General features: G+C 37.9%; 2 protein-coding genes across 12 annotated transcripts in view; both read right to left on the minus strand.

Annotated features, from left to right (window-relative positions):
- The window catches only part of evla (Enah/Vasp-like a), an 88,980-nt gene extending 86,697 nt beyond the window's left edge, over positions 1-2,283 (minus strand). For both annotated transcript variants that reach the window (XM_088648167.1, XM_088648170.1), the window contains exon 1: positions 1,814-2,283. In XM_088648167.1, coding sequence (XP_088504293.1) covers positions 1,814-1,818 — 5 coding nt within the window. In that variant the 5' untranslated portion in view covers positions 1,819-2,283. The remainder of the gene's footprint in view (positions 1-1,813) is intronic.
- A 6,380-nt stretch (positions 2,284-8,663) lies between these two features.
- eml1 (EMAP like 1) overlaps positions 8,664-27,227 on the minus strand; it is a 77,019-nt gene continuing 58,455 nt past the window's right edge. For 6 of the 10 annotated variants that reach the window (XM_088648189.1, XM_088648185.1, XM_088648182.1 and 3 more), the window contains 17 exons: positions 26,161-26,290; positions 24,202-24,351; positions 21,499-21,568; positions 20,785-20,895; positions 20,419-20,514; positions 19,293-19,427; positions 18,745-18,844; positions 18,002-18,156; positions 15,814-15,939; positions 15,177-15,308; positions 14,528-14,595; positions 13,998-14,086; positions 13,542-13,639; positions 13,135-13,222; positions 12,685-12,780; positions 11,256-11,386; positions 8,664-10,909 (listed from right to left, as the gene is read on the minus strand). In XM_088648189.1, the coding sequence (XP_088504315.1) occupies positions 10,784-10,909; positions 11,256-11,386; positions 12,685-12,780; positions 13,135-13,222; positions 13,542-13,639; positions 13,998-14,086; positions 14,528-14,595; positions 15,177-15,308; positions 15,814-15,939; positions 18,002-18,156; positions 18,745-18,844; positions 19,293-19,427; positions 20,419-20,514; positions 20,785-20,895; positions 21,499-21,568; positions 24,202-24,351; positions 26,161-26,290 (1,901 nt within the window). In that variant the 3' untranslated portion in view covers positions 8,664-10,783. The remainder of the gene's footprint in view (positions 10,910-11,255; positions 11,387-12,684; positions 12,781-13,134; positions 13,223-13,541; positions 13,640-13,997; positions 14,087-14,527; positions 14,596-15,176; positions 15,309-15,813; positions 15,940-18,001; positions 18,157-18,744; positions 18,845-19,292; positions 19,428-20,418; positions 20,515-20,784; positions 20,896-21,498; positions 21,569-24,201; positions 24,352-26,160; positions 26,291-27,227) is intronic. The other 4 variants (XM_088648190.1, XM_088648191.1, XR_015941643.1 and 1 more) reach the window with 3 other exon arrangements.

The raw sequence follows: 27,227 nt of genomic DNA on the forward strand, positions 1-27,227 counted from the left end.
AACAAAATGTCCGGTGACGTGAAGTGGTTGTAAACAAGCAGGCTTGTGAATACATCTCTTTTAATACAATAGAAATATCGCACTCAACTTTAAGATGGTGTCGCCAACAAATACTACTTACTTGTTAACTCTACATTCAGATCACTTGGGAACATTCCTGCGGGGAAATGTCTGCTAAACAGCCTGTGTTTTTTCGCTTGTACATCACATTACATTAGACACTACAGTGACTAGTGAGCAGGAAGGGCCACTTCACACTGCAATTTGCAAGAACTCTTGCTCTCGTCCGTAGTGGGGGTAGGGCTTTGCAACAACAGTGGAGATCATGCAGTACTTTCACAAAGTTCACAGTTTTGTGCTTAATTTGGAATTGTAACATTTTGCAATACAGTCAAATTATTTATTTTGTTACTGAAAATTAGTGACATGTCTGAGAAATTGGGACTGCAGTTCCCCTTTAAAACACTATGATGTACATTTTAGAACACAATGGTACACCAATAGACTCTGAGCTTTAATGAAAAAAGACCCTTGATCGGAATCATACTCTTAGATATAAAACACAACAGTTAGGAACTGACAATATATGTAGCTGTACTGTACTCAGTGGTTAATGACATTTCTAAAACCCCAAAATAATTAAAGAAGGTATAACTAGTAAAATTGTACTTAACTGAACGGGGAAGTCCCGATTCTTCCACTTTAAACTCACTTCTTATTCGTAAAGTTAAAATTCGCATCGTTTATTATTTTCCATTTTTAGCTTCAGCTGACATTATGGCTTTATCCCCAGGAGCCAGGAAAGTGTGTCATCGGAGGCAGCCGGGGACAGTGAAGGGGAGAAAGAGCCGTGGTGACGCGGCCTCGCCGGTGGAGGTGGTGTGCCTCACACAACCCTTCAATCTCCAGGAGTCTCAAAAAACCTTCAGCACAGAGCTAAGCCGCCAGCGCCTGAGCTCTCGTTCATTACACATGGCCATATCTTAAAAACGCACTGACACGGCTAGTGAAGCAGTAAATCTCCATTTCTGAATTTAAAGTTTCTGTTTAGTAAATTCGGTAAAAGTGACAGTCATCATAATCTGACAAAAGGGCACGTCGTTTACAAAATGCTTTTCTTGCAGTAAAAGACAAACTGCAGTTCACATGCATTTTTATCGTTATTTCATTACTAGTGCTATCCTAAAGTGAAGCATGAGATGGTTTCAGAATCGAATCGTCTGTAAAAGATCATTTTTATTTTTTGAGAGCACTTGATTCATGCTTTAAGGGCTTAGAAATAAATGTGTAGTCTCGTTTCCATGACAACACAGTCCGTCTCTTCCCAGCAGACCACTCGCTCAATGACACCACAAAACGCCTCTCGTGTTTTTATTTGTTCCGATTCCAACAGCACAGCACTCTTCGCAGGAGAGGAGCAGCGACAATGTGCTTCAGCACAGAGTATGAGAGGTCTAAACTGAAACGTTTACGCTAGCGTTCAAAACAGAGAATGCTACTTTTCCCCACTGGTAACTGAAAAATATATTATTCAATTGACAATAATATCCCATTTTGTAGTAGCTCCACCTTCGAGTTTGTACCTTACACAAAACGAGTCATCTTAACATATTTTGCTGAACCCCCTAACCTCTGTTCAAAACCGCCACCTTGACAATGAGCCACTCTGTTGTCAAATCAAAAACCGGTCACAATTTGTTTAATCGTTTCTCATAGACGGTAAATGAAACTGTCCTGAAAATAATCAACTCTTCTGAAAGATTAAAGTAGAACATTTCATTCGCCGATTAATCATGTGTCGCTTACCCCTTACCTCATTTTCGTCTTTCCTTTCGAAAGAAGGATTAAGCGCTATGCAGTCTGTTTTTTTCTCTCAATCTCCGAAGGGCAGGCTCGAAGTAAACAAGGTTGACACTGACAGTTAATAGATTTATGTATTACTGTAATAACACGAGTATGGATACTATCCCGGTGTTAATTATTAAATCTGTCAGGGAATGCAGTGTTGTCAATCTTGCGGATGCTGTTGAGCATAAAATCGCTACACACGAGGATCCCAATATTTTTCTCGATTTGCTCTTTAACCCGTTTGCATTCCACTTTCTCTCTCGCTGCTTCCGAGTCTTCTTAATTCCATGATCGAGAGATGCTATCCGTCGCCTTTCTGAAAACGCAGATATCTGCAGTTGACAGTTGCCCGAGAGTTGCCATCTTCCACCTTCCTCTCCTCCCCACAGTGTTAAAGAGACGGGTACTAATTATATACAAAGCCAGGGGAGCTCTGCTGCCCACTGCTGACACTCAGGCACTTCGTTCTCTAAGCCCTGGTGAAAAAATAACACCAGTGAAGCCACGCTTCTTACTTCGCTCTGCTGGGGCCTCTCTGTCGTGCTATTTAAAAGCTCCGACCGTGAGCTGAGATTTTCTTAAATTGTATCTGTGTTACGAATAACGTCTCCTATTTCCTTTCCACCCTTAGACAAAAATGATAAATCTTGTCTAAATAAAGTGAAAGAAAAAAAATCCTGCAAATAAGTGAAATTAAGTAAAATAAAAAAGGGGGGTTAAAATGTCATAACCTCGTCATATTCAGATGAAAACTTGAATGTCAACTCTAGTTTTAATATGTAAGTAAGCTTTTACTTTTTAATGTTAATGTGGATTGTTTTGTGTTCATAAATTACAAACATTTGGACAGTGTTCTAAATACTTAGTGAATGATTTGAAAATTGCTACATAATTTTAATCCAATATAGAAATGACATTTAATAAGTATTTTTATTAAATGTTATGTACCATATATCACATACCATATATCACTTAAGAGTACAATATAATACAGTACTTGTATATAAAGTACTATACATTGACTGTAAATATAGATTGTCTGTATAGTCAATCCAAAATAAATGTGTATTTGAAGAGCTTCATCTCTCCTGGGTCAGGCTCGCAACTCTTAGATCTAACCTCTCTACAAAAACCTGATAACAAGTAGGCTAAGCAAAACAGAAATGTACTTCTCATGTTAGATGCATTTCAGCAGCAGGTTAGGGTTAGAATTAGGGTTAGGGTTAGGGTTTAAGCAAGAACTAGCCAGTTCCTGATGCATTTCCCGTGCTTTAGAATGCATTTGGAAAGCAGGGAAAGTGTTGTTTTGTTGTTACCTAGAGAATGAAATTTGGTCGGATTTTGCAGTTTTTGCTAAGCCGCGCGCCTGTCGCTCAAAAATGGTCAAAAATCGAAAGGTTGAAACCACACTTTCTATGTTGGGAAATTCGCTCGTGTTTTCCATCTGAATCCAAATCAAATCATATTTTTAGCCATATGACAGTGATGACTGTAATACTAACCCACAAATGTCTCCAGAAAATGTTCATTTTAGATGCATTTCAGCAGCAGGTTAGGGTTAGAATTAGGGTTAGGGTTTAAGCAAGAACTAGCCAGTTCCTGATACATTTCCCGTGCTTTAGAATGCATTTGGAAAGCAGGGAAAGTGTTGTTTTGTTGTTACCTAGAGAATGAAATTTGGTCGGATTTTGCAGTTTTTGCTAAGCCGCGCGCCTGTCGCTCAAAAATGGTCAAAAATCGAAAGGTTGAAACCACACTTTCTATGTTGGGAAATTCGCTCGTGTTTTCCATCTGAATCCAAATCAAATCATATTTTTAGCCATATGACAGTGATGACTGTAATACTAACCCACAAATGTCTCCAGAAAATGTTCATTTTAGAAGCATTTCAGCAGCAGGTTAGGGTTAGAATTAGGGTTAGGGTATAAGCAAGAACTATCCAGTTCCTGATGCATTTCCCGTGCTTTAGAATGCATTTGGAAAGCAGGGAAAGTGTTGTTTTGTTGTTACCTGGAGAATGAAATTTGGTCGGATTTTGCACTTTTTGCTAAACCGCCCGCGCGCCTGTCGCTCAAAAATGGTCAAAAATCGAAAGGTTGAAACAACACTTTCTATGTTTGGAAATTCGCTTGTGTTTTCCGTCTGAATCCAAATCAAATCATATTTTTAGCCATATGACAGTGATGACTACAATACTAACCCACAAATGTCACCAGAAAATGCTCATTTTAGATGAATTTCAGAAGCAGATTAGGGTTAGAATTAGGGTTAGGGTTAGGGTTTAAGCAAGAACTAGCCAGTTCCTGATGCATTTCCCGTGCTTTAGAATGCATTTGGAAAGCAGGGAAAGTGTTGTTTTGTTGTTACCTAGAGAATGAAATTTGGTCGGATTTTGCAGTTTTTGCTAAGCCGCCCGCGCGCCTGTCGCTCAAAAATGGTCAAAAATCGAAAGGTTGAAACCACACTTTCTATGTTGGGAAATTCGCTCGTGTTTTCCATCTGAATCCAAATCAAATCATATTTTTAGCCATATAGCAGTGATGACTGTAATACTAACCCACAAATGTCACCAGAAAATGCTCATTTTAGATGAATTTCAGAAGCAGATTAGGGTTAGAATTAGGGTTAGGGTTTAAGCAAGAACTAGCCAGTTCCTGATGCATTTCCCGTGCTTTAGAATGCATTTGGAAAGCAGGGAAAGTGTTGTTTTGTTGTTACCTAGAGAATGAAATTTGGTCGGATTTTGCAGTTTTTGCTAAGCCGCGCGCGCCTGTCGCTCAAAAATGGTCAAAAATCGAAAGGTTGAAACCACACTTTCTATGTTGGGAAATTCGCTCTTGTTTTCCATCTGAATCCAAATCAAATCATATTTTTAGCCATATGACAGTGATGACTGTAATACTAACCCACAAATGTCTCCAGAAAATGTTCATTTTAGATGCATTTCAGCAGCAGGTTAGGGTTAGAATTAGGGTTAGGGTTTAAGCAAGAACTAGCCAGTTCCTGATGCATTTCCCGTGCTTTAGAATGCATTTGGAAAGCACGGAAAGTGTTGTTTTGTTGTTACCTAGAGAATGAAATTTGGTCGGATTTTGCAGTTTTTGCTAAGCCGCGCGCCTGTCGCTCAAAAATGGTCAAAAATCGAAAGGTTGAAACCAAACCTTCTATGTTTGGAAATTCGCTCGTGTTTTCCATCTGAATCCCAATCAAATCATATTTTTAGCCATATGACAGTGATGACTGTAATACTAACCCACAAATGTCTCCAGAAAATGTTCATTTTAGAAGCATTTCAGCAGCAGGTTAGGGTTAGAATTAGGGTTAGGGTTAGGGTTTAAGGAAGAACTAGCCAGTTCCTGATGCGTTTCCTGTGCTTTAGAATGATTTTGGAAAGCAGGGAAAGTGTTGTTTTGTTGTTACCTAGAGAATGAAATTTGGTCGGATTTTGCAGATTTTGCTAAGCCGCTCGCCTGTCGCTCAAAAATGGTCAAAAATCGAAAGGTTGAAACCACACTTTCTATGTTGGGAAATTCGCTCGTGTTTTCCATCTGAATCCAAATCAAATCATATTTTTAGCCATATAGCAGTGATGACTGTAATACTAACCCACAAATGTCTCCAGAAAATGTTCATTTTAGATGCATTTCAGCAGCAGGTTAGGGTTAGAATTAGGGTTAGGGTTAGGGTTTAAGCAAGAACTACCCAGTTCCTGATGCATTTCCCGTGCTTTAGAATGCATTTGGAAAGCAGGGAAAGTGTTGTTTTGTTGTTACCTAGAGAATGAAATTTGGTCGGATTTTGCAGTTAATGCTAAGCCGCGCGTCTGTCGCTCAAAAATGGTCAAAAATCGAAAGGTTGAAACCACACTTTCTATGTTGGGAAATTCGCTCGAGTTTTCCATCTGAATCCAAATCAAATCATATTTTTAGCCATATAGCAGTGATGACTGTAATACTAACTCACAAATGTCACCAAAAAATGCTCATTTTAGATGCATTTCAGCAGCAGGTTAGGGTTAGAATTAGGGTTAGGGTATAAGCAAGAACTATCCAGTTCCTGATGCATTTCCCGTGCTTTAGAATGCATTTGGAAAGCAGGGAAAGTGTTGTTTTGTTGTTACCTAGAGAATGAAATTTGGTCGGATTTTGCAGTTTTTGCTAAGCCGCGCGCCTGTCGCTCAAAAATGGTCAAAAATCGAAAGGTTGAAACCACACTTTCTATGTTGGGAAATTTGCTCGTGTTTTCCATCTGAATCCAAATCAAATCATAGTTTTAGCCATATGACAGTGATGACTACAATACTAACCCACAAATGTCTCCAGAAAATTCTCATTTTAGATGCATTTCAGCAGCAGGTTAGGATTAGAATTAGGGTTAGGGTTAGGGTTTAAGCAAGAACTAGCCAGTTCCTGATGCATTTCCCGTGCTTTAGAATGCATTTGGAAAGCAGGGAAAGTGTTGTTTTGTTGTTACCTAGAGAATGAAATTTGGTCGGATTTTGCAGTTTTTGCTAAGCCGCCCGCGCGCCTGTCGCTCAAAAATGGTCAAAAATCGAAAGGTTGAAACCACACTTTCTATGTTGGGAAATTTGCTCGTGTTTTCCAACTGAATCCAAATCAAATCATATTTTTAGCCATATAGCAGTGATGACTGTAATACTAACTCACAAATGTCACCAAAAAATGCTCATTTTAGATGCATTTCAGCAGCAGGTTAGGGTTAGAATTAGGGTTAGGTTATAAGCAAGAACTATCCAGATCCTGATGCATTTCCCGTGCTTTAGAATGCATTTGGAAAGCAGGGAAAGTGTTGTTTTGTTGTTACCTGGAGAATGAAATTTGGTCGGATTTTGCACTTTTTGCTAAACCGCCCGCGCACCTGTCGCTCAAAAATGGTCAAAAATCGAAAGGTTGAAACCAAACCTTCTATGTTTGGAAATTCGCTCGTGTTTTCCATCTGAATCCCAATCAAATCATATTTTTAGCCATATGACAGTGATGACTGTAATACTAACCCACAAATGTCTCCAGAAAATGCTCATTTTAGATGCATTTCAGCAGCAGGTTAGGGTTAGAATTAGGGTTAGGGTTAGGGTTTAAGCAAGAACAAGCCAGTTCCTGATGCATTTCCCGTGCTTTAGAATGCATTTGGAAAGCAGGGAAAGTGTTGTTTTGTTGTTACCTAGAGAACGAAATTTGGTCGGATTTTGCAGTTTTTGCTAAGCTGCGCACCTGTCGCTCAAAAAATGGTCAAATATCGAAAGGTTGAAACCACACTTTCTATGTTCGGAAATTCGCTTGTGTTTTCCATCTGAATCCAAATCAAATCATATTTTTAGCCATATAGCAGTGATATCTGTAGTAGTAATCCACAAATGTCTCCTGAAAATGCTCATTTTAGATGCATTTCAGCAGCAGGTTAGGGTTAGAATTAGGGTTAGGGATACGGTTTAAGCAAGAACTAGCCAGTTCCTGATGCATTTCCCGTGCTTTAGAATGCATTTGGAAAGCAGGGAAAGTTTTGTTTTGCTGTTACCTAGAGAACGAAATTTGGTCGGATTTTGCAGTTTTTGCTAAGCTGCGCACCTGTCGCTCAAAAAATGGTCAAATATCGAAAGGTTGAAACTACACTTTCTATGTTCGGAAATTCGCTTGTGTTATCCATCTGAATCCAAATCAAATCATATTTTTAGCCATATAGCAGTGATATCTGTAGTACTAACCCACAAATGTCACCAGAAAATGCTCATTTTAGATGGCATTTCAGCAGCAGGTTTGGGTTAGAATTAGGGTTAGGTTTTAAGCAAGAACCAGCCAGTTCCTTATGCATTTCCTGTGCTTTAGAATGCATTTGGAAAGCAGGGAAAGTATTGTTTTGTCATTACCTAGAGAATGAAATTTGGTCGGATTTTGCAGTTTTTGCTAAGCTGTGCGCCTGCCGAGAAGGTCAAACATCACAAGTTTGTAAAGACACTGTATACATGCTCAAATCTGTTTCTTTTTGCATTTTATTCCAAATAAAATTATCAATTTAGCCAGATTTCAGTCGTATTTCAAATCCCAACCAGTCAACCACACAAAACATGCTTATTTTCGACACCATTTTCCGCAGGTTACAACAGAAATTATTGTTTGGGTTTTCATGCAGATACACTGCAGACACATTTCAAGTACTGGAAACTGTTACTTTAATTGTGTCTGTCTAATTTGGAGTCATTTGGGTGACTTTCTAATCGTGGCTGACTAAGGGAGTGTTTTGGGTACGTGTTCCAGGGGGCCCGAGCTAGGGTTAGGGTTTGGATTTCAACACCACCGAGACATTTCAGTCTCATTATTGCTTAGGTTTTCAAGCAGATTCATTTCAAATACTTAAAACTGTGTCGTGTTTTGCATTTAAAACCAAATTGGAATTCAACACAGTGGGGTATTACTGGAAGTGGATCAATACTTTCCTATAGCGGTGTATACATCTGCATAATAGTAAAACTGAAATCAAGGTTAATCAATGCATTAATGCTTAAATGTAGAACCATAAACGGGTATAATATTCTTCATGTTTATTTTCAAATAAATTAGTTCCTCACTTTAAACTTCCAAGGCATACCAGGTGTGCTTCTGATCTTAAGGCTTACTCACTTCAGGCCAATGTGTCATGATTGCATAATGAACTCTACCCTTCAGAAACAATGACAATTATATAAATAATTCAGGTACAAAACAAATACCAATGCGCTTCTATGATCCCATGTTAACTTCTTGCAGTCACTATGTATAAGAAGGGGTGTCACCTGTCAGACAAGAATATGAAACCAGCAATGTTGTAATTGATAGTTTAATTTGTGCAATATTTGTAATGAACAAGTTTTCAGACCAGAGCTGTTATGTGATGTTGACTGTTAAAATAAATGTTTCATTCCGCGAGTGTGCCGGCGTGATGAACACCAGGTGGCTTGCACATAAAAACACACCAGAAGCTCTTGGTTTCTCATATTTGTAATTGGACGGTAACATTTAAATCCTTTAGTTTTGCCTAATACCTGTATTACCTGATGATACTTAAAAATTCACAAAGTAAATATTATTAATAGGCATTCAACCTGGAATGGCTATTAGAAATGGAAGCTTTTATGGTCTTAAGATTCATGAGTACTGCAGCCATACATGTTTTATAAGTTTAATACATATTTACTGTCAAACACAAATGATAGTTGTATTAGTGATAAAATGGAAACTACCATGTTAACCATATGTCATTTCTACATACATTCCCCATTGTAAACAATACATTGCAATTTCTTTTTTTTTTGTTTCCCGACAGTCAACACTGGTTGTGTTTCTTCTTGTTTCCACTTCAAACCTTTTTAAAATCACACTACCTCTTCTGACTGAGCATTGCACACAGTGACCAGACCTTGCACACATCAAAGAGGTGCTATTACAGTTATATTTTTATACCACTGTAGGTAAATAGTGCAACAATAATGTTCATGTACTGTATGTACAACTCAATCAAGAACTGAGCCGTCTTTTGTTCTGAAATGCCGACAAAACAAAATGGCTTCTTGTAGTATTAAAAACATTAGTTTAATTTATACAGTTCCCCTGCCGCTTTTGTGAAGCTCTGGATGTAGTTTCCTGTTTGCTGAAAGCATTATCCCTGTTTAAGATAGTAATTTATTTATAATACCCATTAGTGATAAATCTGAGAAAGATAACCAAAATATAACAAAGACATATATCATGTGTTTTCTCTTGGTCAAGGGCTGTGTTCTGCTTGCTATACAAGAAAGGCATCTCAGAGTTAATGACCTACAGTATATAAGATGTGTACATTTAGCACTTTTTATTTACTTCATAGTCCATGGACACAGTATTCAACTGTAAGTTGCAGTGTTCCACATGGCAGTGATATAACCTGCAAGAAGAAAATGAATAGAGGAGCTTTCAGCCTTTCACTACTAAATGTTTTCTCGAAGTCCATTGTAAAAGTAAACTGTTTTACTGCATATAGCTTGTTTAGGTATTGTACATTGCTTGACCTTTCAGAATATGCACATGTATGCATACAATTTTTATTGATTTTTGTAAGACTTCGTAGAAAAAGGTGTCCTTATATAGGAAACTTCATAAGGACTCAGCGTTACCATGAAGACACACTCACTGGATATTCTTAAGTCAAAACATATTCTGCTACATATAATGATGATGCCATGCACTTATTCCAAATTTCATTTGCTACTTTTTTTAAATAAAATACTTTATAGTAAATCATCTTTTGTGAATTATAGGCTTGAAGTTAAAGAGGGGCAGAGATTAAAATGTGATGAAAGGAAAACACAGTTGAATTGGTCAGGATAGAGTCCTGCAGTTTAGTAGGCACCATTAACCGATCCGGTGAAAATAGCCAGCACTGTCTCAGGACTCAGGAAGAGATGGACCTGCACTGATCTTCCAGCTGTACTCGCCACATTCAGTGACATTAAAAAAAAAATATTTACAGTTTCTAAAAGGCATTAGTGCAGTACAGGATAACACAGTTACAGGACTTAAACTGGATAACTCATGACCTCTATCTTTGCTGGCATAAATACACATGAAATACAAGTCTGTGAGCATAACTTTTGTCCTAAAATATTATTGGCAAAAAAATGAAAATCCTGTTTATCTTTCACCCCAGAAAGGAAACTTGTTTGAAATCATACTGTAGTGTTACAATAGGAGGAGCACTGTCTAGGAATTTTAATAAAATCTGTTTGCTTTGTTGTTTCCTGAGCTGTGAAAAAAAAAACATCAGGTTTGATTCCAACGCCTCATCCATTCTGCCATTGTTGCTAGTGTTGTGCCTTTGCATTTGCCTCTTTAGCTCCATGTGCAGTACAGACTTCTGGGATGGTCTGTTTTCTTCACAGAGTGGGCACTCTGCCCCCCTGAGACTCCTACACAACTCGCCACTGCATGATGCTCATGTCCTTTCCTCCAGTGGAAATGAGGTAACTGTCATCAAACAGGAAGTTCACATTGGTCACATGACTGCTGTGTCCTCCGTATATGTGACTTGGAGCCTGAAAGGGGAGAGAACATAGCACATCCATTATTAAAAATGTGAATAGTTTGGTTATTATGGAATTACCTTCAGAGTCTTCCAAGACTAAATGGAGAAAAAAATATATTTTGCCCACATTTATTATAATGTACTCAAGAGGTTTCCATGCTGTAACTTGAATCACTAAGCGAATTCCTACATGCATCTACGCACTTTAAATATTTACATCATAAATAATACACATGATATATACATGACAAATAATATAAAATGCATGTACAAGAAGTCTTTTACCAATTCAATTTTCAATTACAATTACAATGGGCTCAGCAATGAAAAATAGTTAAGGATGATTTCTATCTTACTCTGAATTGTGAGCAGGGATATGAGAAGAGATGGACTTTTCCAAAATCATCTCCTGTAACAAGGAGCTTCTTTTGATGTGATCTGCAGACAGCATTGATATCTGTGCCATCTGAGCCTTCTGGCCATAGACCTGTGAAACAGAATGAAAACCTCATTATAAAATATTGATAAAGTTTGATCAGATGTTTAACAGTGGCCAATTAAATGGATCTAAAACAAAAACAAATCAATGATTTTCATTCTGACTCTTTTTATTAAAAAACAAAGATGAATATTGTTACAGGCTGAGGTAGGTGACAACAGTGGTGTATAAGAATCTAGATAAGGTGTGTAACACCTGGCAGTGGAAATATTTCTAGCTTCAAAGCAGAGGGGATGTTTGCTGAGATATTAGGTTTCCAGAGTCTGTGATCAAACCAATTATAAAATGTATCATGGTTTGCCTTAGTTAATTACATTCTGGGTAAATGATTGAGTGCCAATCAGCAGTCCAGAAAATAGACCATATAGGATCAAATCAGAAGGAAGAAGAAAAAAAAGAAGTGTGTGGAGAGAAATGTGTGTCACTGTCATTGATATAATATTTGTTTAACCAAGTTTGCCTCTTTTCATCAAAGCTGCAAAAGAGAACAAAGAATTCAAGTGCCTATAACTATACTAACCACTCAGGTATATTATTGGAGAAATATTTACAAGTAAGGTGTTATATTTATTTTATATTTGACTGATCACTATGTCAGTTTCCTGACTTTCTCCATTTTAAATCCCCATTTGTAGTAACATGAAGAACATTTTAAAGGCTTTCTGGTCTACCAGACAATGTGTAAGGCAGCAAAAGATTATGTGGGAGAAAAGTCAGTTTTAACATTTTAAAATGTTTGCTACAGTAACAGGTACCACAGCGGCACAGTGGTTAGCATTGCTGCACTGGGGCCCAGTGTTCAAATCCACACCTAGAGTGGTATTTTCATGGAGTTTGTATATTTTCTCCCCGTGTTTGTGTGACTGGGCTCCCGGTGCTCCAGGTTACTGCCACAGTCCAAAGACTACTGGTAGGTTAATTGATTTCTGGCAAAACTGGCCCTGGCGTGTATGTGTGTGTTTTACTGTCTGTCTTTGTATGCCCCGAGATGGACTGATGTCCCATCCAGGGTGTACCCCGTCTTGTGCCCATTGCTTTTCAAGACATGTACAGGCTCCCCCATAATCCTGAACTGGATGAAGCAGTTAGAGAATGGATGGATGGATTGATTGGAGACAGGATCCTGGATCTCCTATGCAAAGGCCTTCCTAATCCATATATTTTCACCACACCAAAAAAGGGATTTATTAAACAGGGTTCACATACTGTAAATAATCAAGTAAACAGCAATAGTGTATTGGCAAACACAGTACATTAAAACTCTAACTACTTATCCTACAACTTACCAAAGACATGGAAGCCAAGTGTACAAGTGCATGTGTCCCATTCTATATCTCTTGTTGTTTCCACACTGACAACCTGCTTGCATGCAGATGGAATCCCTATTGGTGGAGAAGACAGATCAGGACTTTCGCAGAGTTAGTTAAAAAGTGTAACCACTACTGATAAATCTTTCTTATGTTCAAAGTTATGTCTAAATAATAAATAAAATAACAATAATTCCAATTATGAAAAAGCCACATGATAATCTAACACTGGTTTACAGTAAAATAAAGTAAGCATCCACTTCATCATATGCCATAGGCACTGAGGAAAAAAAGCTATAAAGTTTTATTTATAAATATAGACTATTAGTACTAGGCTATTACTACTACTAGGCTATAAAGACTATCAGTAAGACTTATTAGTAAGACTAAGAATGTCATATTTGTTTACATCCACAGAGTATTACTTACAGTACAAAATTTCATAATCCCCTGAATTTGACATTAGGTACTGTGAGTCAACTGACCAGTCCAGGTGTGTGATGAAGCTGGAGTGACCCTAAGAGAAAACAAGAGAGGTGATCAAAGCCCTATTTATCTTGCAGCACAATTGGACAGCATTCTTGATTGAGAAGGTTCTGCAAAGGATGCGTTCCATTAGGATTCTTATAGTCCATCTTTTTCATGGATACTGCTGTAGAGCAGAAATACTCACATTAGTCTCCTGAATTTTTTGCAAAAACTGTATGTACTGTAGCTAAAACCTGGTCCATTCAAAAAACACTGTGATGTGCAGATCAACACCAATGATACAGGAAAACCAAAGCAGAATAAAGTTCTGACTACTTCAGAATATCCAAAAGAATTTGGACACATACCGAACACTTTCCAACCCGACTGTATTTCCTGCCATTCTCGTTAACTCCGTAGATATAAATGTAATTGTCATGTGATCCAATTGCCAAGAAATTACCATCTGAAAACAAAGAAAGTGAATGTGAAACTGCATTAACAGTTCATAAAGACTATTAATACATTAAGTATGCATAAAGATATCTGATCAAAATTACATTATAGTACCAGAGTCATTTTAAGAAAATGAATCTTTACACTGCAGACCAAAGAGCTATCAAATAGTTTGGAATACAAACAGCTCAGAGTTCACATGATGTATAATTAACATGCTGCAAGCCCTGTATTTAAAACCCATACAATACAGATAATGTATACTGCACCAGTACCTTCTACAAAGAATTTTACAATTTCATGACCTGCATGAGCAATGCTTGAGTTCAGAAAGTGAGAGAGCAGGAGAAAACAGCTTTCCTGCTAACCTGGTGAAAAGCGCATAACAGACAACTGCTCATTTCCATCAGTGTGAACAGTCACCAGGTCCTTGGATTCGGTGTCCAGAACGAGCCACCTGCACGAGATAAAAGGCACAGTCACACACAGACACACTCCCAGCCCTCATTCCACATAAAAATCTGCTAGCACATAAAGCAGTTGCCAAATTTAGAAACTGCTTTTAATTGCCTCAACAAATATTACATTAGTAACTGGTCATCATTAATACTTGGGAGGTTCTAAAGATGTTTCCTACTGTCTTATGTTAATTTATACCTTTGTTCTTAGCAATGACTCTAGCTGTTAGTTGAAATGAAAGACAAAATAGTAGTGTGAATACAAGAAAGATTTGGCTACACTGTTACTGTACGTTAATGTAACCCACATTCTAGTCCTATTCTGTATGTGCTTTAGTGGCCAGCAGGTGTCACCCTTGCTCCACAAACTAGACCACTCAGTGGCCACAGAGCACACAATTCTCATGAACAATGAGGAGTGCCAATCAGACATACAGTACCTGCCAGTCTGTGTTCCTATAGCAACAACGGATCCAGATGGATGGAAACCCGCTGATTGTGCTGCATCCTGCCAAGTTCAGGGGTAAAGAGAGGTGTTCAGACATGGGCACCAGACTGCTAATACAAGTGTGGTCAAGTCTTTTAACAGCTCATAATGAACTCTGCCAAGGATCACCTAGTTTTAGAGTAATGTAAACCATAATTACTGTACAATTAAACTTCAATTAAACTAAAGTCATATTATTTTCATATTGTTAGATAACTACATAACTATTCATAATGTCAACCACAGTTCAGGTCAGTCTTAATTTTCCCACACTCACTTAATTATTAATACCATAGCACATCTATAGTAATATTAACATAAATACATAACATTATAGTGTACTTATGGGTACATTAACTAGCAAATATTGCATAATTGGTTGGACAAAATTAGCCACAAACTTTAAAGCTTTGAAATGTATGCTAATAATTAGGTAAGTAGCTGCTTTCCAGGAAAAAAATACAAACAGATTAAAGCTTTCTGCATTTGAAAAACACTTTTAAGAGTAAATTTGCATTCTTATTATTAACAATACTGTGGGCATGCTGGTGACGTTGAGCAATGCGTGGAGCAGTAAGAGGCAGATGTTAGGGCCTACATACATCCATGGTTTTGCTCCAGATGGGCTGGTGTGTGATGGAGTCCCAGAGGCTGATGTGCTTGTCATGTCCACAGGTCAGGAAGTTTGGTTTCCAAGGATGCACTGCTAGGCCCCACAGCTCGTCAGTGTGGCCCTGAAACATGTTTGTTCTACATTACTGACTCTTTTGATGACAACTGAGCATGGTTTAATTCCTCACCACTTAAAAAGAGGATGAAGAAGGTTTTTGAGGATCTAAAGACTCTCCGACCCCAAGACAGCATGGGCAGTACTCAAAATCTTGGGATATGGTTTGGAATTCCTCACAGTGAGCTGAGCCTCATATGCATGCACTAGACTAGGGGATTCCAGTAGCACACAGACACACAAGACCAAAGTACAATATTATTACAACAGCCTGCACAACTCTTCCTTATCATTTTCTTAGACAGATCTGCAGTGAACTCCTAAAGAGAGTAAAATATTTACAACCCATATCCTTGCTTTGATCATCTGGTATGTATATTGCCCATCCCAGCTTTTTCATATTGGTAGAAAGTGGACAGATAGTTTAAAGTTATCTTACTATCAAAATACCTTACTACTGTATATGCAGAAATATGGGACAACATTGTACTGCCCTGGATTGATGTTCCCACCTGGGTAATTGGGATGAAGTCCCCGAATAAAGTGCCTTGTAAAACGTAGTTTCGGGTGGTGCCGATGAGCACGCAGTCCCCTTTGCCTTCGGCCACTGTACGAACAGGTCCATATGGCTCAGGGATCTGTGCATGGGGATAACAAGGTTTCTTAGTCAACAAAATACAAAGGCATTACCTAAACAGTTTATTAAAGTTATGTTTAATAAGTAACTAATAAGTAAGCAGTAAATGATCAGTAAGTAGGCTACCAGTGGTTTGAACTAAACAAGGTGGGTTTGAGGAGTCCGTGCTGATGTGAACTGTAATACAATAATGTTTATATGTTGGGCCAAGTAACACTTTAAGAACCAATTATGTAAAATTGCAGTATATAATGGATCTATTCATCCATGGGTTTCTCATTGTATTATTTCAGCTTTGTGATGGAGGTGCTACAGTACATCTCCATACTTATATGAAGTCTATTTTCTTTCCTCTCACCTTAATCATTCACTTATACAAGACCCCAGTCTTTATATGTTTACATCTGGTATTTCTGTAAGCACAAATGGGTGTTTAGTCCATCTTCAGAACTGAGCTAATTTAAATAATTTATTAACTTTAACATTTTTATCCAGATAATTTGCTGTCCCTGACTCAAAACCCACATTAAGACCTACAGGAATAGCCAATACCTTTCTGTTAACCAGAAAGCAATTGCTCACAATAACATGTCAGTGTAAAGTCTGAGTAATGAAACGGGTCTCATTCAGACAGGCCACTGTTCCTCTGCAGAAATGTTCTATACTTGATTTACTTAATCCCATACCATATGTGACCCACTGGCCTCTGAAGTAAAATACTGAAGTATTTTTTTTCAATAATTAGCACCAGCTGGGATAGAAATTAAACTTTTCTTTGGAATAGCCAGTATGAAAAAGCTGCAGTTGGGAAACAGATCACTGAGATCTGCTTTCTGTTTTGCAACAGCTCAGTCTCATTGCCCAAAACAGGCCACTGAAAACACTTTAAATTACAGGTTTTCTCTGTGTAGATTTACAGTATACTGTTATTCCCTCACACTGTAAAAGGACAACCTATTTGGGTGACTGATTTGGACACCTCGGGCCAAAAGCAACACCTTTTCATAAAATTTGCAGTTCACCAGAGCATGTTTGTCTGATAATCCTTAACCATAGTAATCTGGTATACAGGCAGGAAACAAGGTATTTGAAATGTAGCATCAATGAAATAACTGCAACAAACAACAAGTTGTGAGTTATGAATAACAGGAGGAACACATTGCAAGCGTTCAGTCATCCAAACGATTGTATCATTCATCCATAAATCGTAAATTGATCTTTACGGGAAGTTTAATGAACACTAAAGAATAAATAGTCCTGTCAATTTTTATGTTATCTATGGGGTGCCACTGTGAAAGACTGATTAAAAATGTTTTTAAAAACTTGCCCAGATAGTCCCATGGCGTACAATTTTGCTTTATTTTTAATAATTTAAACTTACCTGAAAACCCTCTGTAACAAACTACCAGACCCATATATTAAAGCTCAGTATTTGAGGAGCTGCAGGATAACAGATGAACTTAGATCAAGTATTTTGGAAAGATTTTTAGTTGTACACAAATATTTCAATTTCACTATTCACAAAGCAAAGGGACTCTACTGGAGTGGTGTTATACGGGAGCCAGCCTCTCTGCTCCAGAGTCAGGCTTGCATATTTCCAATGAATATAAAGTCTTCCGAGGTCCCAACTGGTAAATGCAATCAGCTGAGCACAGGCTGAGCTCCAGTATCAAGGATTTGAACCTGGGTCATGTCTTTAGCTTGTGACTGAGATTCCCCACTCTACATAGCAGAATTGACTGAGTGTTGCTGAGGACAGGGTGGGATTATTCTGCCTCCTGGGTGGTTGCCGGCATGACATGCTGTTAGTGTGGTACGGGCATATCCTCCAGTGGGAGCTGAACCTCCAGTATGAGACTGGGACGTTACAAGCCAAGTAACTCAAATTTGGGCAGTCAGGAATCTGCCTAAACTATATTCTCCACTGTATTCGGTAGCACATTAAGTAGCTGAGAGCCAAAATGTGTAAAACACAACTGGCTATTCCAAATCGGGAAGAGGAGGTAATAATGATTATAAGTTATAAAAAAAGAAATGCGAGACACTGGTAGTTATGCCCTCACCTCCACAGCCTGTATCTTCTGGTAGTTTCCATCCCAAGAGATGAGCTTGCGGTCTTTTCCACCTCCTGACACTAAAGTGCCATTGCGTAACATACAAAGTGCAAAGATGCCTCCTTCATGTGCCCCTTGAATGGCATAGGTAATCCGATTAGTACCTGCAAAACAAAAAAAGATAGAAGACAGAAAAAAATGTTCAAAGGTGTGATGAGTGTAGCTCTCCTCTGCCCTGCTCGTATTTGATTCTTGGCTCCTGACATGTCCAGATTTCAGAGAAGGGTGACATCACATCTGAACTTGCTCAGTGCACTGAGCACTGCTTCTGGCAAAGAAAAAGACAGCTGGGACATGAGCTGTGGGTTTAAAAAGCAAACCTTTTCTGAGACACAGACACATACAGTATTGCTTGTTACATTAGAACAATTCCCGTAGTCCTTTCCTAGAGCATAGCCAGAATCACTATACAAACACACCACGTGTGCATTTGTAGATACAGGTTTTTTTAATCTGCTATGGAAACAAATCCTTATTGCAATCATGGTATTTTGCATTAAAGTGGCATCATACACTTACAGTACAGTACTTTGCAATCCACACTAAAAGCTCCCAAAATGAAGGCTTATAAACTGAATAAGACTGAGTCTATCGCATGTTAAGGAATGATAAAAGCTTAGTGCTATATTGATCCAAGCATATTGCACTCAGTTTTAAAAACAGAGTTAGATGTCAGGTGCATATTCTTTTACCTTTTCCCCATACCAGGATATTGCCACTAGAGTCTCCAGTTATTGTGTCTCCATTTTCTGAAAAAGTCACACACAAGACAAACTTGGGCTTCTCTTGTTTCTGCAAGAAACATAAATATTTCCTGGTTTACTATTTGTAGAATTAGAAAACAAATGTTAGAAAAAATGTTCATACAGAGAACATAAAAGCTCATTGCAAACTTAATAATAGTTTGGAGGCTAAATCTAATAGGTTTATGGCTATAGGTTATAGGTAATAGGCTTTGGTAAAATTGTCACATTCAAAAACATGTGCAAAAGCCAAGTTAAAATGTGAAAACAATGAAGCACGTTGTACTGTATGTCTGCTCCATCAGCGTTCTCTTTCTGTACCAAAAGCGAATTCCATCAACTATTGTTGTGTGCCAATAAAAAATTCTAATCTAATTTTAGATATAGACATTATTGTATTTTTTCGGCATCACTTTCTAAAATATATTCTGCCAGAGATGTTCAAACTCTTTTTAAATTAAAAGTATTCGAATCTCATTCCAGTGAAGTGATTTTACCTCGAACAATCCTTGCTTCTTGATCAAGGAGCCTCCTTCTAAAGTCCAGAAGTACAGGTGAGATTTTCCACAGGTAACGATGATGTTGGTATCAGTGGGATGGAAATCTGCTGCAAACACTGCCTCATTGGAGCACTGAGTGAGAAAACATTAATGTGATGTCAACACAGACCACTGGGAAACCTATGAAATAAGCACACTGGTCACACAGAACTTAACTGTTAAAAGGGAACTGCAGTCCCAATATCTCACACCGGCTATTAAATCTCAGTAACAAATAAATTAATTGATGATTGTCTTGCCAGGGGTTAGAGTGAGAGTTCCCACAAACTTTGACATGATGTGGTCCTTCCTGCTCACTAGTCATAACTAAGAACTAATGTAATGCAAAGTAGAAGTGAGTAAGTACAGGTTGTGCAGCAGACACTTCACCGCAGGGATGTTCCAATGTGATTTGCATGCAGAAATAACAAGTAGTAATTGTCAATAAAACCGTCTCAATGTTGTGAACAATATTTCTACTGGATTAAAAGAGATGTATTCAGAAGCCTGCTTGTTTACAATGCAATAAGGCCACTTCACCTCACCAGAAGTTTCATTGCCTCATTCTGAATCACAGAACATAGATTGTGATTTGTGATTTTACAAATTACTATGTACATTTTACTGTTATTGTGGTTTGAAATGCACTGATCAACGCTGATTCTTTCCAACCCTGAAATTTAAAATAGAGATGCTGTTCCAGTTTAAATTAGGTACATCCACTATTACTGATATTTTAGCTAATATATACATACTGTATATAACTAAATGTGCTTTGCATGTTGTTTGTCAAGTCTAATTTAAAGTAAAATCTTCATATTTATATTTTAATAAAATATCTAGGAAGAATTTCTATTAAATTAACAACAGTACACATACAGTAACACACTTTTATCTATGTCCTGCTTATTATAACATAGAACTTTAGAGATTTATCTTGTGACTGGTATCAAGCCAAGCAGATACATAAAGCAGATGCTCCTCAGTTATTTTGATGTTCCATTTCTGTTTTTCCTGCTTTACTGGAGGTTTAACTAAACCCAGCTGTTTGTGTCTTTAAGGTTTTTGGTGAATGCTCCAGTACCTTGACATCAGCGAGCCTCTCCTCTCTCTGCCACTCCCACACCGATAGGACATGGTCATTGGAGTCGTCCACCACACACAGGGTGCTGCCTCCATTCTGCACACAGACCGAGAGTCAGAGATGGAACAGAGCCTTTTCCTTTCTTAAAGGACTAAAAGTGCACCAAAACAATAAGTAGAGTAACCCTGACAATAAGCTCCACAATCCCAACCTCACAAATTAAGTGACTAATTTCTTAAGTGCAGGTCAATGGGGTTATTTGAGCCTCTGTGAATGATTAGTTTGGTCTCCCAACAGTGTACACCAATACTCAAAGGGACTGATAGAAATGCAGTAATGACAAAGACAACTTATAATTGGACTCACCGATTTGGAAAACGCAATGCAGGCCAGCGCCCGGTCAAAGAACCCAGTCCCAATGACGTGCAGTGTGTTGAGACTCACAGAGTCCCAGACCCGCACGTGAGGGGGAAGCTGCTGCAAAGACAGAGAAAAACGCTCTTACTGTCCTTGCCTAGACCCACTAAACACACTGCAAGGCCCCAGCTTGAAGCCATACAGTTATCATCAGCTCATGCTGCTTACAGCACTCTGTGCAAATCGACTGGGTAATTGTGAAAGGGAAGGCGGGACAGGCGGCATTCTTAATTTAAGGTGGGCCCATGTTGTAAGGGGGCAGTGGATCCTTAAATGGCAGTGACAGTTGATTGCTTCAGATGAAGAATAAAAACTAGATAGTTCTATTGATATTACTATTAATTCAAACCATGTTATGCCACGTGGTAAAAAAAAATTCTAAAAGTAAAACTAAAATTATTTTTTAGAATCAAAGGGAATACCCTTCAGCAGGCAGTAAGGCATTTTAATTTCATAATCTGCTTTAGCTACCTTGCTGATGGACCATATTACTGATGACTGATCTTGCACTGTGGTGCAAAAACCCATACATCTCTGGCTAAGAAACGCTGGACTTGAGTACACAGGCATGTCAGGTTGTGTTTCAGCCCAAATGGGCTGAGATGTACTGGGATGAGGGAAGACTGAGTGTTCCTGTAATGTCATGAAAGAAGAGTCACTTACTCGGCCATCAGTGGATGTACCTGCGACCTGCCCTGTTGCTATTGTGATTTTGTCCGGGTGGACTGCTAGGCTGCCGAACACACAAGAGAGATGTGGGCAAAAAATCAGTAGGATCATTAAAAACCTGAAATGAACAATTAATCCTAAAACAATAATATGGAGAAAAGTTAGCAGTCACCAATGAAAATGTCAAACACTGGAACCAAGGATGTTCATGTGAGAAAAACATTTAATTTTTTTAAAAGTTGAACAAGCCTGTTACTCTATTACTACAACGAGCTAATGAGCTGCAGTTATCACACACACTGGTATACAAGACTTCCTTCTGACGAAAAGAGCAGAGACAACCTATCCAGAGTTGTTCTGCCAGTCTGTGATGTAGTCAGCACTGCCCAGCAGGAGATAGTACAGGCCAGTGAACTGTGCTCCTGCTACTCTCTAGAGACACAAAAACTCTGCTCCCGGCCAAACACACAGAGCAGAGCCAGACATGTGATGACATTTTTAAGAGGTTACTAGAAACAAGGATGTTCCGCCAACGCCATAGTTTATAGATGAGGAAATCAACTGCATTTGCTACATTTACTTAACCTTAAACAGTAACAGTAACAACAATAATAATCATGGTAATCATAATTTTCATATTATAGCAGTTCAGGTGGGTAGCTGCGTCAGCATGCGTAGTCTGCAAAGGAACAAGTAATAGGTTTATTCCATGCTGAAAAGAGAAGAGAGAAAACACAATGTTTCGGCCGAAACTTTGTTTTCTCCCTTCTCTTTTCAGCATGGAATAAACCTATTACTTGTTCATTTTCATATTATTTTTGCCACATTTCCGTTTATGTGATAATTAACGTTTATATTTATATTTTATAGCAAGTAACTGCATCTTAAGTTCTGTTGCATAAATTTCTGGAGGTAGTTAACATTACTTTCCAAATGTACAAAGAGAGTCAAATTATAGCAGTAGACAACATGATGATACAGAATATCCACAAAAGGTCAATTATTTACATATTAATTCTTCAATAATAGCTATATTAAAACAATGAATCAGATAACATTGTTATGTATTAAACATCAGTTCAAAACTAAAAGAATAATTTCCCTTAAAAGCTGCGATTTACAGTAATCAGGAAAATGCTGAATATAACTTGTTCAGTGACAAACTAATCAGCGATCCATAACAATAGTATATCTTTCAAAGTCTGCCTTACAGTATGCAAGTTCTCTGTTGCTGGTAATATGTTTATTCTGAGACACACAATTATTCACCAATACTCTATCTGCACTTACACCAGGGAAACATTTACATAGTACAGAAATAAGTACAGGTATGAAATGTTATGTGAATTCCTGATAACAAAGGCATATTGTCAATTCTGGGCTACATGTAAATAATGCTGTATTAATCTCTCTGGTGCAGCAAACCTGGAAAACAAAACAGGTGCATTTACACCAAAACACTGAGACATTGACAGATATAAGAAATCAAATGTTAAATAACACATCAAGAAACAAAAGGTTACTTTACACTTAATTAAGCACTTGAAGCTACATTTTGTTCTATTAGCAACCTACTGTACCACTAGAGAGTGAGAGAGTGCATGCTTAACGTGTCATTCTTCCAAGGGCACATTCTTTCAAGACTATCCTGTCAATAGCATAAACCCTACAACACTGATGATGAATGCATTAAATAATATACCAGTTTTAGACTCATACCATCACGATGACAACTGCTCTTAAATATATTAACTCCACAAAGAAACAACTACATTGAGTAAATGATAAGTGATCTCTGGTATTCTGAACATAAATGGAATATGATGTTGTAACTGACATTTATAAAACCCTCAGTCTAGCAACACAAACATGGAATAATGTGAAAAGGCTGAAAGAGAAGATATGATGAGAGTGAGAGGGAGGTGAGAAAGAGGCATGGGGAGAGGGAGGGAATGAGACGGCATATAAACTGATGTTACCTTATCTCTTCTCCACTTGCCATGTTCGCTTATTAAATTCATAAGCTGTAGTTATGCCTTTTGAGATTTTGAAAGGTGTCTAATCAATAATGTGAGCTATATAATGGGTTTTCATGGTCAACTTAATTCTACTATAGCAACGCTTCTGGTGTTCCAGTTACACTGTGGACGTATTAACCTTTCAGCTGCTGCCTTCTATTAGTTTGGTGAATTTAAACAGGCTACATAATTTACTCTATTGTTATATATGTTTGTCTGGCTCTAAAACACATACCAGCTTCTCAATTGTTTTAACCCCCCTTTTGTCTTTTGTTTTGTCAGAAGAAAGTGAACCTTAAAAATACAGTAACCAGAATTTCAGTACCCTGCCGTGAAATGTCATCAACTGAAAAACCTTTTGTCGTATCTGCATTTTGTATTCCCAGACTGAAGTGATGATATTCATTGTCAAGACAGACAATACATTTACTCCAAATAAGAATGTGATCATGACATCCAACCTTTTCTTGTTAGCAAAATGAAATGTTCATTCTTTGGTATGATTAACTGCTGTCAGCTCTCTTTGAAGATGCAAGAATGTCACCTGCCATAATTAAAGTATCATACTTCCCAGAAACAATTAAACATGGCTATGAATAAAACTCTTCTAAATGAGTCAAAGAATAATAGGCAAGAGACCTACATTAAAATGGAAATGACACATTCTTCCAGGCCTTACCACTTGACATCATCGGTGTGCCCCGTGTAGTGTCTCTGGAGCTGCTCCTCCACATTGTAAAGCACCACCACAGAGGCAATAAAGTAGACCGTCTCACCAGTGGGGAGGAGATACAGGTTGGAGCGACAGTCTCGACCCCTGTATCCATAACTGCAGCTTTGTCAAGAAGCAAAACCAAGCAACATAGTAGTACAAATGCAGCATAATACAGGTGGTACTGTACAGTATGTACAGTTTTAAAAAGTAGAACTAAGAAATAGGTCATAGAGCACATTATGCTACCGTACATATTAAATCCTGAAAAGGGCTAAAAAGCTACACTTAGCTCAAAAGGAATAGCAGTTAATATTTCCACTCAAGTTAATAAGCATTGTATTTCTTGGGATGAATTGCTAGAGCAGTCATAGAATCAATAAGGCCAGCGGCATGTATCTGTTATGGAAGGCAACCATGTAGTTCTCTGGTAAAAAGCAGGATAAACAGAAAAATAAAGAAGCCATGTTAAAAATTAAGTGCACACTATAGGTTATTCAAGACACGTTTTTGTAAGGGAATACAGAAACCATTTCAGTGCCGTGTTTCAACTTTACAGGTTATGCGATTCCTCTAAACTTTCTTAGCAAACTCGGGTATTGAGATTTCAATTACTGGTTTATTGCCTTTCTTTCTTCACTCAAAAAAGAAAATCAAGTGCTTCTGTGTGAGAACAAAATTTCACTCACTCAGTGTAGTATGCTTTCATCAAATTCTAATTGGGTAACAGCTCACAATTTGACATGTCCCCAGAAACCTTTAAATTAGTTTTTGTCCTCCCATAAAAGAGGAGTTCTCTTAGTTCTCTTAGATAACATCTGCACTGACAACTTGTACAGAGGTGTAAGTGGCATAATGTGAAATTGCAAAAAGTACTACCCACAAAATGCAAGTGCTTCTAATCTTGTCTTTCTCACTCATGTCTCACACTATCAATCCTTTTTATAAACTTGAGTATGAAACTGCACCCACCAGTTTGGGCACCAGCTCATCTCAACTAAGGATAATGTGATTCCTGAAAAAGGATGGATGGATAAAACTGGAAAAGAGATTCTTCTGCTTCTTATTTGTGATGAAAAGCACCTTCAGATGAAACCGATACTGTTTTTCTAAGTCAACAGGAAAAAAAGCAAGACTTTGTCTCTCTATAAATTATGACCTACAATAGTCACACTCGGTACCAGTCTAGCTGAGCGCCTACTGGAAGAGACAATGACTCAGCCTTCTGTCTCACCAGTAAAATCAAATGCTGATGTGGAGAAGGATAGTTGTTTGTTTCTGAAGAAAATTAAGTGCAGGAAATGAACCTCATATTTATTTTTGTTTCCTAAAGGATTTTCTCATCTAAAAAACACCATATCCATTGAATATACAAGCAGTGCACTCTGTGCTGTTAACCAAACATTTTAAGCAAGTACTGAATTACCAAGCTGTATTTCACTTTTATTTAGCAAATTATATGTTTCATTAACAGAAGGATTACAATAACCTATAAACAACATAACTTATTACTATAATCTTAAAGAATCAGTGACCATGGCTTTAGAAAAAATGAAAAGAACATTCTCTTCAGTGTTCTCTAATTTTGCAGAAACAACAGTAATTTGTTTTTATTTCCCCACTGTAGCAGTTGGGAAAAACAAAGCAATTATACTATGTTATTTAAAAACAGATTAAAATGAAATCGACACCAATGGCAAATTAGAAATCTGGTATCTGGTGACTTTTATTGTTTGTAAATAAAACAAGGAAATCCGTGCTTGCTTAAATTTTATAACAACGAATCTAACTACCTCTCAGTTATGAACTCAGACGCATGCTATTCAATTAAAACCTGCATCTAAATTGCTCTCAGACTTGAGTTAAATCAAAGTGTTGCAGAAAAAAGCAAGTTTACAGATGTGTTTTTTCAACACAAAAGGATACACCCAGTCCAGTTTGAGCTTCTTGGCCGGCAGATCCGATTTTGCTTCCAGGCTATAGGATTCCACTTGGTCTTTAGGCATGTACATGGTAACGGGACGGCCTCTCAAATACATTTTCACATACCCTTCCTCTATAAAAGGACAGAGAGCTTCAAAAGGCTGATCTGCTCTTTTAATCAGTAAGCAAGCAGGGCGTACAAGAAGAGGAGTAAATAATGAAATGTGAAGAAGAAATGATGGTTCAATAGACACAGGAATGCGGGCTTTTAATTAATTTTATTAGCCATTTAAAATACAGTCTTAGAACATGCAGCTATTGACAAGGCAGTGAATAGAAAGCAGTTTGTCTTGTTAGCTAGCTTGACAATGTTTAAATGTGAATCATGCAGTTGAAAGACTAGAATGAATACAAGACAAGAAAAAAAACAGATGCTTAAGATGTTGAAGCCAAAAAGAGCAAAAATAAAACCCACAAAATGGTGCACAGCCATCAGAACAGCAGGACACAGAAAAGCTTTGCAAAGAGATAAATTTAAAAAAAGTCAAACAAAAAGGTGGAAAAATGTTGACAAAATCTTTACATTTATTTTTTCATTAATAACTGTTACAATAACACAGACACTTCTTTTAAAAATAATTTCTTCCATTTTGATTAAGAAACTATAGCTAGTAGCAAATCTGGAAATACTGGCTAGGAGATTTGAGAGGGCTTTTAAAGCTGGGAGAGCGAGACATTTCAAGCACTGTCTGGCTGGGGCTCTTTGGGAAGGGTAGTATGAAAGATGGGGCCTTCCGAACTCCAGTTTTGACTGAGGATTGTTCAGATGTGGTCCCCAAATCAGGGGTCATGCACTTGGTCTGGGTAGTCAGCACCCCTGTGATCGGGGACTGGGCCTCAGAAGATCCAATCCTTTTTTGCGGGTGGCTCAGAAATATCTGTACAGTTACTAGGTAAAGTGGTCAAGTTGGAAAGGGATGGGGAGGTGGGGAGTGGAGAGGGCAGGGCAGAATTGATACAGAGCAGTTACGAGTCAATATGATAGCAAACAACACCTTAAAAAAAAACAA

Source organism: Lepisosteus platostomus, chromosome 10, assembly GCF_059453375.1.
Source record: "Lepisosteus platostomus isolate fLepPlt1 chromosome 10, fLepPlt1.hap1, whole genome shotgun sequence".
Taxonomy (NCBI): Eukaryota; Metazoa; Chordata; class Actinopteri; order Semionotiformes; family Lepisosteidae; genus Lepisosteus; species Lepisosteus platostomus.